The sequence below is a fragment of the Eretmochelys imbricata genome, chromosome 7, assembly GCF_965152235.1.
Source record: "Eretmochelys imbricata isolate rEreImb1 chromosome 7, rEreImb1.hap1, whole genome shotgun sequence".
Classification (NCBI taxonomy): domain Eukaryota; kingdom Metazoa; phylum Chordata; order Testudines; family Cheloniidae; genus Eretmochelys; species Eretmochelys imbricata.
Genome location: NC_135578.1, coordinates 31,310,565 through 31,326,519, shown reverse-complemented (window position 1 = coordinate 31,326,519; position 15,955 = coordinate 31,310,565). Strand labels below are relative to the sequence as shown.

Sequence of the window (15,955 nt, the reverse complement as noted above, 5' to 3'; positions counted from 1 at the left end):
TCCTGCTAACCCTTCCTTTCCCCCCAGGAACTGCGGGAACGGGTCTTGCGGGGCAAGTACCGGATCCCCTTCTACATGTCCACGGACTGTGAGAACCTGCTGAAGAAATTCCTCATTCTCAACCCTAGCAAGAGAGGCACTTTAGAGGTGATTTGGGGGCAGGAGGGTCCTGCCAGTGCATCCCAGCAGAGTCTCCTCTGCCACAGCTGGCTGTTCTCACTGCGCTAGTTGGACTGTTCTCAGACCAGGCACAGGCCCTGCCGTGGCATCCAGAGGAGTGGGTCTGGCTTGGTACCGGAGCTGGGAGTTGTGTGTCCTCAGTGTTGTGGGGCCTGCTCTGTGGGGAACAGTCTATGGAGAGGGTGGGAGGGCCTGGCACTCTGGTACGAGGAGGGAGTGTCTGCTGCCAGGCCTACCCCACCCCCCTCTAGAGCAGGGCACTCTCATCTTTCTGCTGTGCCCCTTCCCCAGCCTGGAGCTAGCACGGGGCGAAGACCCCTCCGAAGGCTGCACTCGGGGCCCACTGCCCTATCTTGTTCCGGGGAAGGCTCCCGGCTCCCCAGGCAGCCCACTGAGGCAGAATGGGGCTGGAGCAATAGCCTAGGAGCCTGCCTGCCTCCCTCAGTGCTCATCTTCAACGGCAGCTGCCCCTCAGTCAGGCCAGTGGGCCCATCTAGCCCAGCATTCACTCCATCAAACCAATGGGCCCAGCCAACCCAGCATTCACCTCTGTCACCAGGCCAATGGGACCCAGATAGCCTGGTATCCCCCCAGTCCCTGCCACTCTGGGTCAGGTCCATGGGGCCCAGCCAGCTCAATATATCCCTCCCTCTCCTCCCGATGGGCCCAGCCAGCTCAGTATAGCTGCCCACCCTACCCACCGTAGATCAGACACATGGGCCCAGCCAGCCTGGCATCCTCCCAGTTCCTGCCACTCTGGGTCAGACCCATGGGCCTGTGCAGTCCAGTATCCCTCCCTTCCCCCCCCCCCCATCAGACCCACTGGCCTCTCTGGGCTAGGATCCTCTCTCCAGCAGTGGCCTGCACCTTGATGCTCCTGAGGAAGGCCCAAATCCCTCTCAGTACTGGGCCCACTGAGTGCTGACTCACCTGGGGGGAGGCAGGCTCCTTCAATGGCTGCACAGTGGGGGTCGAGGTGAGTGTTGCATCCCTGGGTGCCCCCTGCCCATCCCTCTGCTGACTCCCCCTCTCCACTACAGCAAATCATGAAAGACCGCTGGATGAATGTGGGGCATGAGGACGATGAGCTAAAGCCCTACATGGAGCCCCTCCCTGACTACAAGGACCCACGGCGGACAGGTACGGCACCAGAGTGCCTGGGGGCATGGCAGCTTGGAGAGAGCAGACAAGCCAGTGGTGCTGCCGGTGCCTCGGCCCCTTGGTGCTCTCCATCCCTGCCCCGTGTACACAGCTCCCCCCTCCACAGTGGGGTGGGAGATAACTACGGGGTGCAAGGAGCTCTGCTGAAGAGGCAGTGGGTTCTCGTGACTAGAGGGAGCTGAGAATCAGGATGCCTGTGTTCCGTTCCGAGCTCTGGGAGGAGAGTGGGGGCTGAGAGCCAGGACACATGGGTTCAATCCCAGCTCTGTCACAGGGGCTGTTCCCCACTGGATCAAACTACTGTGCCTGTTTGACCCCTGCAAAGTGTCGTCATCCCCCCAGTACCTGCTGCTAGGGGGCAGTTGATGCCAGCAGGTGCTTTGAGCTTTGCCATGGAAAGCACTGAGCTACTCAGTGGCACCTGGGAGCTAGAACAAGCCAAGCCAAACACCTGGACCTGCTCCCTCCCCAGCTGCCCATCACCCAGGCACCTTAGTGGGGACCTACACAGTCAGTCACCCAGTGCTGTGCACAGTTGGACTGGGGCTGTGGGCTGTCTCGGCCCCAGGGCACCCCTCTCCCTGTGCTCAGCAGCGGTGCCCCCTGTGCCCGACCTGTGCCAGGCAGGGTGTGGGGCTGTGCTTGGGGGACTCCCCACCACAGCATGTTTCTCTCTCCACAGAGCTGATGATCTCCATGGGGTACACACGGGAGGAGATCCAGGACTCGCTGGTCGGGCAGAAGTATAACGAGGTCATGGCCACATACCTGCTGCTGGGATACAAGAACTCAGAGGTGGGTACTGTGGGGAGGTGGGCTCCAGTAAAAATCACACAGCTCTGTCAGCTGCTCCCCGGCCGTCCCAGCCCTGGACTCTGGTAGGGGCTGTTTTCTAACACCCTTGTGATTCCACAGTGATCTTTCTGGGTAGTGATTGGGTTGAGGCCCTGGAACTGGCCATCCCCGTGGTGCCAGCCTGTTGCCAATGCAGGCTTTTGGCAGTGAAGGCTGGTGCAGTACCCGTGCCCTGCCCAGCTCCCTGCCGTTCCCTGGAGCTCTCTGGAAACCCCGGCCTGTCTCCTGTACTTCCAGCTGGACAATGACAGCATCACGCTGAAGCCGAGGCCTCAGGCCGAGCTGGCCAACAGTAGCGCCCCCTCCCCCTCACACAAGGTACAGCGCAGCGTCTCGGCCAACCCCAAGCAGCGACGCTTCAGCGACCAGGGTGAGTACCCCCCAGGTAGCGCCCCACTGGCCACCTGGAGCCTCTCAGAGCCGGGGAAAACAACAAAGCTGCTGGCTAGTCTGGCAGTTAGCTCTACGGGATGGGTCTAGTGGTTACAGCGAGGAGGGCTGGGAGTCTCCTGGGTTCTGTCCACAGCTCTGCTGTGGACTAGCAATGTGACCCAGGGCAGCCCTTTTGATAACAAACAGTGAGGCTGATGCTGTGAGCTCTGCTAGTAGGAAGGGCTAGATAAAGGGGGCCCTGCTCTCAGCCATGGCTGGCAGCGGTTTCCCCACTGGGGTGCCACTCCCCCTTGTGTCTGCAGTCTTTCTCCCTGGCCTCCTCCCTGAGGCCATGGTCCCAGGGCCGCGTGACAGCACAGCCCCCTTTCAGCAGCAGGAGCTGGAATCCATCAGCAAGCAGGAACACCAAGCTACTCTGGTCTCCTGGCACAGGGGTGTCCAGGGCAGCCAGCCTGGCACCTGTGGTGATGGGGAAGAGCCAGAGCCAAGTGGGGCAGGTGGCAGTGGAGTGGAATGGTTCCCAGCCAGGTAGTGGTGCTGGGTGGGGGCACTGAAGCAGAGCTTGGGGCCCCTGGCTGGGTGGCAATGGTAGGGAGACAGGAGACAGTACTGAAATGGGATGGTTCCTGGCCAGCCTGGGTGGTGGTGGGGACATGGGGGACCCATGGTCCCTGGCTGGCCAGACAGCAGGGGCTGGGGGTCCATCTGGTGCTGCCCATGCTCAGCCCGCAGGCCCGTCGCTGTCATTGCAGTCCCTGCCATCCCCACCTCCACTTCATACTCCAAGAAGACCCAGAGCAACAACGCAGAGAACAAGCGCCCCGAGGAGGAGCGTGAGGCTGGGCGCAAGGCCAGCAGCACCGTCAAAGTGCCCGCCAGCCCACTGACCGGGCTCGAGAGGAAGAAGAGCACGCCCACCCCATCCACGGTCAGGACTCCTGGGTCGTGTTCCTGGCTCTGGGAAGGGAGGGGGGCCTAATGGGTTGGGGGCAGGGGGAGCTGGGAGCCAGGACTCCTGGGTTCTATTCCTGGCTTGATTGCAGACTTGCTCTGGGAAGTTGAGTGAGTCACTTCACCTCTGTGCCTCAGTTTCCCCCTGTGCAGGATGGGCCTGGGATGAGGTGAGGGGTAGCAAGTGTCAGGCGCCCTCCCATTCACTCCATGTCTGTCCCCCCCAACAGAACAGTGTCCTCTCCACCAGCACCAACCGGAGCCGGAATTCCCCCATGCTGGAGCGGACCAGCCTGGGCCAGAACTCCATACAGAATGGCAAGGACAGGTAGGGCTCCCCGGGCAGTCCCGGATAGGAGGCTAGATGGGGGACATCCCATCCCTGGGGGCCTTGGAGTGCCATGCTGGGAGTCCGCCAGGGCATCTGTCTCCCATCTGTGCCACACTGGGGCCCTGGGGCTCGGCAACACCACAATCTCTGCACAGTGCCCCACTTCAGAGAGCGCACTGCATCCAGCGCTGAGGAGGAGTGGAGGGGGCTTCCTGCCTGGGCAGCAGGGACCCTGGCACGGCAATGCGGGAGCTGGCAGCTCTCCCCTTCCAGTGCCCAAGGGAGCTAACTCGCTGTTCCCTGGGGACTGCTGCTCATTTTGCCACCCTCATAGATGTAGCAAGCGTGGGAGGGGCAGTAGGCAAGGGGGTCATGCCAGACCCCCACCCCAGGGTTTGGCTCATACCATGCTGCCCTCTGTGCGTTCAGCTGTGGAAGTCCTAGGCCAGTACCCTGCCCACTCCCACAGCCTCTGGGCTCCACGTGCCTGGTTCCCCATGCCCAGTTCCCCTCTCCCTTCCCCATACCTGCTGACTGGGCTCTGTGCATCCCCTGTCCCCTCCCCTGCAGTGCCTGGGGACTGGGCTCTATGCACCCTGCTGTCCCCCGCCCCACAGTGCCTGGTGACTGGGCTCTGCACATCCCGCTGTTCCCCTCCAGTGCCAGGTGACTGGGCTTTGGGTGCCCGGCTGCTTCTAGACCCTACTGAGCTCAGACTGAGGAGCGGCAAAAGGTTCCCCATCTGGAGAAGGACACCCCCATCCCTTCCCATTGCTGATGCTCCATCTCCGCTCCTGTTCATTGTGCACCCAGCATCCCTCACTGCTGCAGGGCCCCAGTGGGGGGAGAGGCTCCATGCCCACCTGCACCCCACTGCCCATCTCGTTTATTTTACCCCTCACCTTCATCAGCACCCGCCCCTTGCCCATTCTGCATCTGAGTGTGTGTCCCTCCCTCCCCATATACACATATACTGGGCTGTATATTGTATATCTTGCTCCCTGATCTGTCTCTGCCAACATGGGGCTGTATCTCTAGGGCAGCACAGGGGGGCTGGGTATTTCCCTTCCTGAGTGGGCTTACGTCTTCCTGAAAAGTTGTAAGATTCTAAACTGGGGTGCCCCCACCCCCAAATCTCTGTAGGGAATGTGGCAAGGGGGCCATAGCAGGTCTAGGGGACTGAGATATTGAGGCCTTTCTTTTCTAGAGGGCATTGGCTCCAGTCCGGCCGCAGGGCAGGGGACTGGCTCATTCAGAGTGGTGGGGAATGGGATCTGGTGCCTTTCCCTTCAAGGGGGCACTGGCTCCACTCAGGCCCCAGGGCAGGAGTTGCTGGCTGGCTCATGGGGTGGGGCTTTCCTTTTAGGGTGCACAGAGCGAGAGTCGTTCCCTGATCCTGGGGCCAGCTAAGCTTGGTTCTCGGGCTGGTGGCTAGTGGGCCAAATGCAGTTGATGCTGCTTGGCCACATGGCAGTGCCAGACCTGGGACCCGGAGAACAACCCAGTCACCCCTCAGGTCCCAGCACTGTGGAGGAGGGTAGGTGGGAGAGTCCTATAGACTCTGAGAGCAGGTGCAGCTCTGGATACAGCCTCACGTCCCCTTCCCCTCCCCTCCCTTTAAATCTGTGCTTCTCCCCTGCTTTTGTTTCCTAGTTTAACCACTCCGGGGTCCAGGGCTTCCACGGCTTCCGCTTCCGCCGCCGTGGGCTCCGCGCGCCCGCGCCAGCACCAGAAATCCATGTCTGCCTCGGTGCACCCCAACAAGCCCACGCTGCCCCCCACTGAAAATAACTGTGAGGCCCAGAGACCCAGGCAAGTAGGCAGGCAGGGTGCCCCCTAGTGTCCGCTCCTCGCTCACTTCCTGCTCAGCCCTCCCTGGGCCACTGGGCCTGCAAGTGAGTGAGCAAGAGGGTGCTGGGCCATGGGGCCCAGCAGAGGTGGCAACCCCCATCTTTGTCCATGGTGGGTGGCCCGGGTGATCCCTGCAGCCAGTGCTGCCCAGGGACCCACCCAGCCACTCAGGGAGGCGATGGCTAATCCCATGATCCCGAGGCCAGAACTGGGGGAAGCCTGTGCAGGGCTGGAGTCTCAGCCCTGGGTTAACGTTCCCTCCACATAGCCCCTGCTAGCCGTTCCCTAGGGTCCCCACACGCACTAGCTCTCTGTGTCCCAGCTGATCTGTGGTCTCCAGCCACAAGGGGAGCCTCAGGGGTCAGCTGCTGGAGATAACCATCTGCTGCACATCTAGCTGGCGGGGAATGGTCCCCACTGAGGCCTTGTGCAACCAGAGATGGAGACCCTGGGACAACTGGCCTCCTTGGCACCTCCACTCCTGCATGCATGCAATAGTGCCCTGTTTCCCCTCTCCTCCCAGGCACTAAGGAGCGACGCTGCGCAGGGAGAGGCCGAGGTGGGGGGCAGGATCTTGACTGACCTGGCTTTTGTAGCTGCCTGTGTCTGCTTCACTTAATATTGTTACTAAGGGTATGTCTACACTGTAATTAAACACCTGCGGCTGGCCTGTGTCCGCTGACTCAGGCTGCAGGGCTGTAAAACAGCAGCGCAGACGTCCAGGCTCAAGTTCCAGAGCCCTGCAAGCCTGAGTCGGCAGACACAGGCCAGCCACGGGTGTTTAAGTGCTGTGTAGATTGGCTGAGGGACTGTCTGGCATGGAGGCCAGGGAATGGGATATGTGGTCATTCCTCTCCAGTGGGCACCAGCTCTGATCTGACCCAGGGTGGGGGGAACTGGCTTGCTTAGGGGCGTGGGGAGTGGGGTACAGGTCCATTCCTCTCCAGTGGGCGCCAGCTCTGATCTGGCCCCAGGTTACCCCACCATCAGTCTCTTGGATTCATCTGGTCCCCAGAGGAGTAGGTGCCCAGTGTATGGTTGGCACCAGGGTAGCACCTGTGTCAGGAAGTGAGTAGATGCTGGCAATCAGTGCCCCCTGAAGACTGGAAGCCTCAGGGGGCTGGGCATGTCTCCCAGCATTGCCCCCTGACTGGATCTCTGCCCCCACAACAGCACTGCCCCCCAGAGGGTCCCGGTGGCTTCACCCTCTGCCCACAACATCAGCAGTGCCATCCCAGAACGCACCAACTTCCCGCGGGGCATCTCCAGCCGCAGTACCTTCCATGCCGGGCAGCTCCGGCAGGTCCGGGACCAGCAGAACCTCCCCTACAACGTACCACCTGCCTCACCCTCTGGGAACAGCCAGGGGCGCAGGGGCGCCTCCGGCAGCATCTTCAGCAAGTTCACCTCCAAGTTTTCGCGCAGGTAAGAGCGGGGGGGCCTGCGTTTGTCTGTGCTATGCCGGGGGGAGAGGAAGGTGTTTTGCTGTTGTTGGCTCGCCTGCTCTTGGAATACCTGCATCCCCAGGCCAGGGAGAGGCATAGAGCATCCTGGGCTGGCAGGCAGCAGTGAGCCCTGTGCGCATCCCTGGCAAGGGCACTTGAGAGCAAGCTGTGTATTGTGCTGTGCCAGGTACTGGGGTTGGCACCCCTGGGCTCCCAGCTGGCTCATAGCCCCTCTGCGCTGTCGTCTGCTGCTGTCTGTGTTGTGCAGCTCTGATCTGGCTTGGGTGGCCCTTGACATCTGTGTAAAGTCCTGTATCGCAAAACCACCGTGTGCCCATGGCAGGGAGCTCCAGGGTGTGACTGGGGGGCACTGCAGAGCTGTGTTTGCGGGGGCAGGGCTGGGATAATGGGGGCTGCTGGTTGGGGTTGAGGGGCACTTGCAGAGCTGTGGGGGGAGTCCTGGGCTTGAACAGCAGGGGGCTGTAGATCAGGTTTGAGGGGCACCAGCAGAACTGGAGGGCAGGGCAAAAAGCAGGGGATACAGAAGTGGGAAACGAGCCTTTTCGGGCAGTGAGCACAAAGTGGGGGCACGTTGCCAGTACAAGGGGGCACTTTGAGTAGATGCCAAGTGAAGGGAAGAAATGTCTCTCTAAGGCCAGCAGCCAGGCAAGCTGCCCCTGAGCACAGGACCATGCTGAGGATTGGGCTGGGGTGGCCCAGGGCCTGTTCGTACAGGGGAGTGTCTTCTAACCCCTGCCCCAGGGCTGCCAGGGTCTCCTCCAGAACTCACAGGGCAGCTGTAAGACTGCTGCTGGGCCCCCGGGGGTCAATGGAGACCACAAAGGCTGGGGGCTTGTGAAATGCATGGAGTTGGTATGTTCTAGTGGGTTAGAGCATGGGGGGAGGGGACTGGGAGCCAGGACTCTGGGGTTCTATTCCCAGCTCGGGGAGGGGGTGGCATTTATGGGCTTAGAGTGGGGGGAGGGGGCTGGGAGCCAAAACTCCGGGGTTCTGTTCCCAGCTCTGTCTCCAGTGACGCCTTGGGTGACTCTTCTGCTGTGTCTGAGTGGCAGATTCCCCCCAGTAAAATGGGGCTGATTTCTGGGGGGGAGTTTAGTCAAATGCTCTGAGCTTCACAGCTGGACAGGCCTGTCCTCAGGCCCAGCCTCTGCCCTGATCCCTCCTGCTGTCGCTTGCTGGGGTGAGGGTTGGCTGCTTCCAGGAACCTGGGAGAGGAGCCATGAGTCCCCGGAAACCAACATTCCCCTTCATGGTGGCAGCTCCCCCCTCCTTCTGCTTAGGTACTAACCCCCACTCCACCCAGCACAAGCTGCTTGCTTCTGTTCCTCGCTCTGGGAGGGGAGTGGGGTTCAGTGGGTTGTGGGACAGGGTTCCTGGATTCTATTCCCAGCTCTGCGGGGAGTGGGGCCTAGTGGTTAGGTGTGGCTGAAAGTCTTGTGCTGTGGGTGGGTGTGTAGGGGCAGTGCTGCCCTGCCCCATGGCGTGGCACCCTCTCATCCCCATGTCTCTCCTTTCCCTATGGGCTGGGGTCTTGCAGTGATGCACCCAACATTCTCCCTTCTCTTCTCTGTTTGTGTTTTTGTAGAAATGTGTCTTTCAGGTTTGCCAGAAGGTAGGCATCTCTCTGGATTTGTCCTATCCATCCCATACTAACCCCGTCCCACCCCGTCTGCTGGGGTCAGGGCTGGCGCCCCGACAGCAACTTAAAGGGACAATGGGCTTATTGGCCCCCTCTTGCCTAGTGAGCTGGCTAGAATCCCCTCCCCTGAGGGCAGCCTGCTCAGGAGGGGTCACCACTGTGGGCATTCCCCCCCCTACACCTGGCTCTGAGTCTTCCAATTCCCCCTGCATCCATGAGGCTGGGGGAAGAGTCCCTGCCATCTCAGTCATAGCCTAGCATGGGTGGCATGGGGCCTGATAGGCTGCACTGTCCCTTTAAGGGGGCCCTGCCTCTCCCTGGTGAGCAGTGCTGAGGCTCTGATCTCTAACTGGACCCACCCCCCAGACTAACCCTCTCCCCGTGCATGTGGCACTAGGAGTGGGGCTTCGTGGGGTGCTCGCCATGGCTGCTAACCTGCTGGGAATATGGTCTAGGGGGGCTGCCAGGGTAAGGGGCTGCTTCAAGGGGCGCTTGGCTGCTCTTGAAGCAGCACCCCCTCCATGCTTCATTCTCTGATCCAGAGGGTTGGCAGTGTGCCCCCTACAGCAGCTGGCAAACATGGCCAGGCTCTTCACCAGCCAAGCCACCCACCTATGGCCTGGACTGTCACCACTCCCTATGAGGAGAGCCAGGCGTGGGGCCTCCGCCTTGGCCCCACCAGGAAACGAGCTCCACAAGGACCTTTCCTCCCTCACAGTGGTCGCTCCCATGAGAAAATAGAAAGGATAGGCCCTGTGCCCTGGCGGCAGCTTCAGGACAGTGGGCAGAGCAGAGGGAGCTAGGAGTCAGGACTCCTGGCAGAGCTGTGGGGGCAGGGCTGAATAGCAGAGAGCTGTGGGTCAGGATTTGGGGGCAGGGCTGAGGCTGTGGGTTGGGATGGAGGGGCACAAGCAGGCTGGGGGAATGGGGGTTGGGATGGAGGGGCCTAGGCAGGGCTGGGGCAGAGCCCTGGACTCTAGCTGCTCTTGGCCGAGAGTCTGTGGGGAGGAGGCGGCTGCGCTGTGCTGCATGGCTCCCTGCATGACTGCGCCCGTAACCGCCCTGTAACCAGCAAAGGGAGCCAGCCAGGCAGCGCAGGCTGTGCCAAGCAGCTGGGCTTCAGGCTGCTGTGCAGGGGGGAAGAGTTGGGATTTGGCTGTGGATTTATGTTGTCTGTCTGCCCCCACTCCTGTGCCCCCTTCTGTGCCATTTCCTCTCTAGCTATCAGAGCTGGGATCAGGGCCCTGGCATTGTTTGTGCCCCAGGCTGGGTGTCATCCTAGGGATCCCTCCCCCGAGGAGTTGAGCAGCAGGTCTCCAGCAGGAGATGGCTGATACAGGGATTAGGTGGCTGCTCTGACCTCTGACCCTGGCCATGCGGGGGCGCCCATCCCCTGGGACTTGTGCTGCTGTCTGCTGGTCCCTGGGTGACAGGGGCTGGGCTTGGGCTGGGCCGTCGTGCCCTGGGTGAGAGTGGGCATGAGGCTGTGTGGGCTGGGGGCCGTCCCTAGGGAAAGCAAGGGTGGGGCAGTGGTGAAAGGGGGAGCAGCGCTGATGCCCTTAGTGGGGCAGGGTGGTTGGTGCAAGGCAGGACTCAGGCTGCCTTAGCCAAGCCAGGGCTTGCCGCAGATCAGGGCTCCGGGGTTCTGGTTCCTGCATGCAGGGTGGGAGTTGGATGGAAAGTGGGGGGGTTCCCCCAACCCAGCCCCCCTCCACCCCCACCCCTGCCTGGCTGCTAGCTGGAGCCTGCCCCTCTCCCTGCTTCTGGGAGGCTGTGTCCTTGGCCCAGGGGCTGCGCAGCAGGTGGACTCAGAGGACAGTGATCAGCAGCATCATGTGACAGAGGGGGGCACCCCAAAAGGCCATGGAGAAGGGGGTCTCTAGTCGGCTCTCCTCCAAGCACATCTGGGGGGAAAGGAGCGGGGGGTTGGTAGTGTCCTGGCTCTGAGCCGGTTCTGTCCCTTCATTATTGAGAAGAGCAGATGGCAAACCTGTCCCTGCCCCCGGATCTGCTTCTGAATGGACTCTGGCTCTGGGGGGTGAGTGGGGCCTAGTGCATTAGAGCAGGAGGGGCTGGGAGCCAGGACTCCTGGGTTTTATCCCCAGCTCCAGGAGGGCTTTGGTTGGGCTTGGAGCCAGGACTCATTGGTTCTATCCTCGGCTCAGGGCGGGATTGGGGGGCTGAAAGCCAGGACTCCTGGGTTCTGTCCCTAACTCCAGCAGGAGCATGGGAGGCCTGGGAGCCAGGACTCCTGGGTTCTGTCCCCAGCTCTGGGAGGAGCATGCGGGGGCTGGTTCCAAGACTCCTCCTGAGCTCTTTTCTCAGGTCCATAACTCACTGTGCCATTCTCACACTGGCCCAAGCTCTGTGGTGCAGAGGGTGGGCGCTGCCAGTGAATGCCTGGTACTCATGCCAGCCTGGCCCAGTCCCTGCCTGGGGACAGGAGGTGAGCACTGCTGCCAAGTGACAGCTTGTCCTGGGGCTGCTGAATGATGCCCAGCAATAATACAACACCCTGCACCAGGCTCACCCCCAGCATGGCCCTAGCTCCTTTCTTCCCTGAAGGGGAGAGGAGGCAATGGCGTTCGAAGTCATACCCTGTCTGCTGCAGCCTCCCCTGGCTTTGGGGTCTCCCTTGTGCTCTAGTGTTGGGAGTCCTCCCAGTGCAGCAGGGCTCCCAGCAACCCTTTCTCCACAGCACCCTTTCCCAGCATGCACTGCTCCCCCTCTGCCAAATGTGAGGCCACTGGAGCAGGGCATGCAGGGAGCTGTCTCATGCCAATGCCCATGCTGAGGCAGGGGGACTCCCCTCCTGTCCCCCTGCAATTGAGGGGGGCTGCCCCCAGGGGTGGGGCCATCAGCATTTTCGCTCCCCAGCTGTGGGGTGCGGCCATCAGCTTTCTCGCTCCCCGTCCCTCTCCAAACTAAACTCTCCCGCTCTGTTTTTTGAGGAACCCGCATGAGCCAGAGAGCAAAGACCGAGTGGAGACCCTCAGGTGAGAACGGAGCCGCCTCCCTGCTCCCTGGGACCCCCCAGCCATGGGATCTGGAGTGGGCAACCCGGGGGCGGGGGTGCACGGCTCAGCCTCGCTTTGCCTGTCTGGTTCTCATTGGGGGGAACCATGGCTTGGGGCCCACTTTCTTCTAGGGTCCCCGGCTGGCTGGATGTTCTCTGGGGGCCCCTGGCTGGAGTGCACCCTCTGTCTTAGCCCTTGCTCCTGTCTGTCCATCTGTCCTTAATGCCGCCTCTGTCTCCTCCAGCTGTCAGGTTGGGGGTTGGGCAGTCGGGGTGGAGTGCCCTTGCCGCACTGACGCTGTCTCCCCTTTGCAGACCTCACATGGTGAGCGGGGACAAGGAGCGGGATGAGAACCGAGAAGCCAAGCCTCGCTCGCTGCGCTTCACCTGGAGCATGAAGACAACGAGCTCCATGGAGCCCAACGAGATGATGAAGGAGATCCGCAAGGTGCTGGACGCCAACAGCTGCCAGTGCGAGCTGCAGGAGAAGTACATGCTGCTGTGCATGCACGGGGCACCCGGCCACGACTCCTTTGTGCAGTGGGAGATGGAGGTGTGCAAGCTGCCGCGGCTGTCGCTCAACGGCGTGCGCTTCAAACGGATAACGGGCACGTCCATGGCCTTCAAGAACATTGCCTCCAAGGTGGCCAACGAGCTCAAGCTTTAACCAGCCCCCTGCTGTGCTGCACCCCACGTGCCCTGGGCTGGGACGAGGAGATCCTGAGCTGCAGGATCTCCCCATGGCGGTGTGCCAGGGGGCACTGAGACGCAGACCCTCCTCTCTCGAGCTGTGTGCCTGGGAGGGGCATTGGAGACGCTTCTGCCCACCTTGCAAGGACCCACAGCCGTGCACCAGGACAGGGGGTGCAGAAACATGCCTTCTCTCCCCCACTGCTGTGCCGAGATGCCCCCTGGCCGTGCACCAGCGGAGGGGGGCACAGCTGCCTCCCGTGCAGACATGCGCCCCCCAGAGCGCATGGGGGGGGGGGGCCAGAGCCGCACACTCCTCCCCTCGCAGGATTGTAATTAATTGGAGAAATGTTTATTTTTTGATACCCTGGTGGGGGCGGCAGCAGAGACGGTAGCGGGGGGAGGGCTGGGGGGCAGCATTGCCCCCCGCTGCTGCCAGCATGCAGGCTCCAGCAAATCGTGGTACTGCCCCTCATATGCCTGCCATGCTGGCCGGGAGCTCTTACCAAAAAGAGAAGTGCTTCAAAAGCCAGAGAAGTCTGCCCCCCCCTTTCCCACAATGCCTTTCACCCCTCACCTCTCCCCCTTTCCCACAATGCCTTTCACCCAGCCTCCTGCACACGCTGACTTGCCCTTTCCCCACGGGGCAGGTTGCTTGGGGCTGGGCCTGCTGTGCTGGGCACTGAGGGCAGCTCCCACAGGCTGGGGCAGCAGCAGGAAGCTGGGAAAGCCAGGCCCCACCTTCCTGCGGGTGTCCCCATTGGGCATTAATATGGGGGTGGGGTTGTTGGCAGCCTCTCCCGCAGCCGGCTGTAGCATGAGAGCTCCCAGGCTGAGCCCCTGCCCTGAGTGGGGGTGATTGGGCCCAGGCGGACAAGCCCCTCCCCAGATCTGCTCACACTGAGGGGGCAATACGGGAGGGGTGCTGCGGCTGCGCTGTGAGTTCCCCTTCCCCCCCAGCCTGGAGCACTTGGTTGACAGGCTCCCTCCGCCAGCTCACCCCATCCCCCTCGGTCTGACAGTAGCTCCCCCAGCCTTCAAATGGGACCCCAGCTGTGCCATGTCAGAGACCCGATCGGGGTGGGGAGGTTCTTAGCTGCAGCCTCCTCTCCCCCACTGCCTATCCCTTGCTTGGATGGAGGGTGCAGATGGATGCATTCCCCCCCCACACACACACACACACCATGTGCATCTTGCAATTGGGGATAGTTCATACCGAATCTCCCTGGTCCCAGGGTGATGTCCCCCAGGACAGGGGTGGGGGCGTCAGGCTGGAGGGGTCTGAGGCCTCTTCCCCCGGGGGGCTGTGCCCTGAGCTGAGTCCCTGTCTTAGACACAATAAAGAGAATGTTTTTAACCTGCACTGCAGCTTTGGTGTTCTTCCCCCCAGCTCTAGGGCTGGCTCCACCCCCCTCCCCCCGCCAGCCCTGGAGCAGGGTGCCCCGGCCCGCATTGGGCACAGCTGGGTCCCCGGGGGGCATTGGAGGGGCTGTCAGGTGTCAGGAGGGAGCCCTGAGCTCTCAGCGAGGGCCCTTCTCTGGATCTGCCAGCTGCAGCTCAGCTTCCCCCTCTGTGCCCACCAGGGCTTTCGCTGTGCCCTCTGCCCCCTGGGACTGGCTGAGTGATGGGGGTGGGACTCCCCCACTTTGTTCCCTAGCAGCAGTGGGCACTGCTGGGGGCCTACCCTGTGCAGTGGAAGGGGCCTAAAGTTCCGGGGAGGGGGAGAGTCAGGACTCCTGGGTTCTATCTAGCAATGGGGAGCTAGAGTGACACCTTCCCCCAGCCCATGTGCCTGGCCCTGGCCCCTGTCCTGTTCCCTGTGCCAGGGACAAGGAGTTGTGGGAGCCACGGAGCTGCAGGGCCCCCCCATGCTGGACTTTGGATGATCCTGTCAGTGGGGGGGGCTGTTTGGAAATGCCACATGATTCCCTGGGGGGGCAGGGCTGTTACCTGGCCTGGGAACAGGGGCTCCTCCCACTCTCCAGCCATTGGCTCTGGCTCCCCCTCTGCCCCAGTAGTGGTGGGGGAAGGGGAGGCCTTGCCCACCTGGCTGCGGTCCTGGTTGAGCGCAGAGCTGCTCCCCTGTTTTCTTGTTAGGCATTATATGGCGGGGGGTGCCCCCACAGGTACTTGAAGCCAAGAATAGGCAGGGGGAAGGCAGCAGCTGTGTGCTGGGGAGGGGGGGGAAGAGGGTCTAACATCCCCCTCCAATCACAGCTGGCCCTGGCTTAGCAGGGCCCCGTCAGCCAGTGTTTCAGGGCCTAGCACTGGCTCCATTACCCGCTCTGCAACACTGGCTGTAGGATTTCCCATGCTTCCCCCCGCCCACCCCCCTTTACACTGGCTGCACTAACACCACCCCCCCGCCAGGCTTCTCCATCCATCATAGCCACACTTGTGATGCTAAATAATGTACTTCCCTGCCCCGAGGGCTGTTCCTCCCCCTTCCCCTCCCCTGATCTCTGCCCCCTCCCAGCCTGTATATATCTGTACTGATACCTCGGTTTTGTGAGTGGTTTTTTTTTGTTTTGTTTTGTTTTATTCTGATCAGAAAATGCCTTTTTTTTTTTTTTAAATAAAAAACAAAAAAAAAATCTGCTCTGGCCCCGACGCTGCCCCCTGCTGGTGGGTCAGGGAATGGGCTCTATGCTGCCCCCTTCTTGCAGGTGGGGTGGGGTGGGCCCTGCCACTGTCCCCTCCTGGAGGGCTTTGGCCCCGCTGGGGCCCTGGAGCGGAGCTGTGATTCGATGTAGTTTTCCAGGTTCTAGATTAAAACTTTCTAGAAAGAGCCACTGCGGCCTCCTGTTTTGTATTCCTCTGCCCCCCATGTCCCTCCTTCAGCTCCTGCTGGCGCTCCCCAACCCCAAAGGAGCTGCACAACTGGGGCTCTCTGGACACTACCCCAGAGGCAACTGCAATGCAGCAGCAGGTGAGGGATCCTCTATATAAACAGCCCCCCAGCACTGGGGGTGGAGGTTTGGCCTGAGCTTGGGCTGGAAGGTGCTGTAGCAATACTGGTTTTAGGGGGAGTCTTGGCTCCCCTCATGTGGCTGTTCTGGGTTCATCAGCCCTGCTCCGAGCTCTGCAGCTAGTGGAGGGCCCAGGGTTTGCTTAGCCAAACACGTTGGGTTGGGCCTCAACACTGCCCCTCTTCCAGGCACCCTGACAGTGAGCTGTAGAGGTGCAGGAGTCACAGGCTCCTTGGTGCTGCAGGCCAGGCCAGCCCAGCCCAGCGGAGGCCCCCAGCTGGACGATCCTAGAGCCACAAGCCTCACCCTGGGCTGTGTCCTAGCACTGGCAGGGCCCCTGTCCTGGGCACCCAGGCTCAAGGGGCTGGTTGTACAGGCCCATCCCAGCACCAGGAATCCACGGCAGCAGGTTCTAGCCTAGCAGCTCCAGGGGTGTTGGCCCCTTGGACTGTC

The 15,955-nt window shown here is 61.6% G+C and overlaps 1 protein-coding gene across 8 annotated transcripts in view; it reads left to right on the top strand.

Annotated features, from left to right (window-relative positions):
- MARK2 (microtubule affinity regulating kinase 2) overlaps positions 1-15,321 on the top strand; it is a 104,723-nt gene extending 89,402 nt beyond the window's left edge. For 5 of the 8 annotated variants that reach the window (XM_077820984.1, XM_077820987.1, XM_077820989.1 and 2 more), the window contains exons 9-19: positions 28-147; positions 1,221-1,320; positions 2,024-2,136; positions 2,434-2,566; positions 3,342-3,517; positions 3,771-3,868; positions 5,525-5,683; positions 6,896-7,147; positions 8,774-8,800; positions 11,779-11,823; positions 12,159-15,321. In XM_077820984.1, coding sequence (XP_077677110.1) covers positions 28-147; positions 1,221-1,320; positions 2,024-2,136; positions 2,434-2,566; positions 3,342-3,517; positions 3,771-3,868; positions 5,525-5,683; positions 6,896-7,147; positions 8,774-8,800; positions 11,779-11,823; positions 12,159-12,510 — 1,575 coding nt within the window. In that variant the 3' untranslated portion in view covers positions 12,511-15,321. The remainder of the gene's footprint in view (positions 1-27; positions 148-1,220; positions 1,321-2,023; positions 2,137-2,433; positions 2,567-3,341; positions 3,518-3,770; positions 3,869-5,524; positions 5,684-6,895; positions 7,148-8,773; positions 8,801-11,778; positions 11,824-12,158) is intronic. The other 3 variants (XM_077820991.1, XM_077820988.1, XM_077820992.1) reach the window with 3 other exon arrangements.
- Positions 15,322-15,955: the final 634 nt, after the last annotated feature.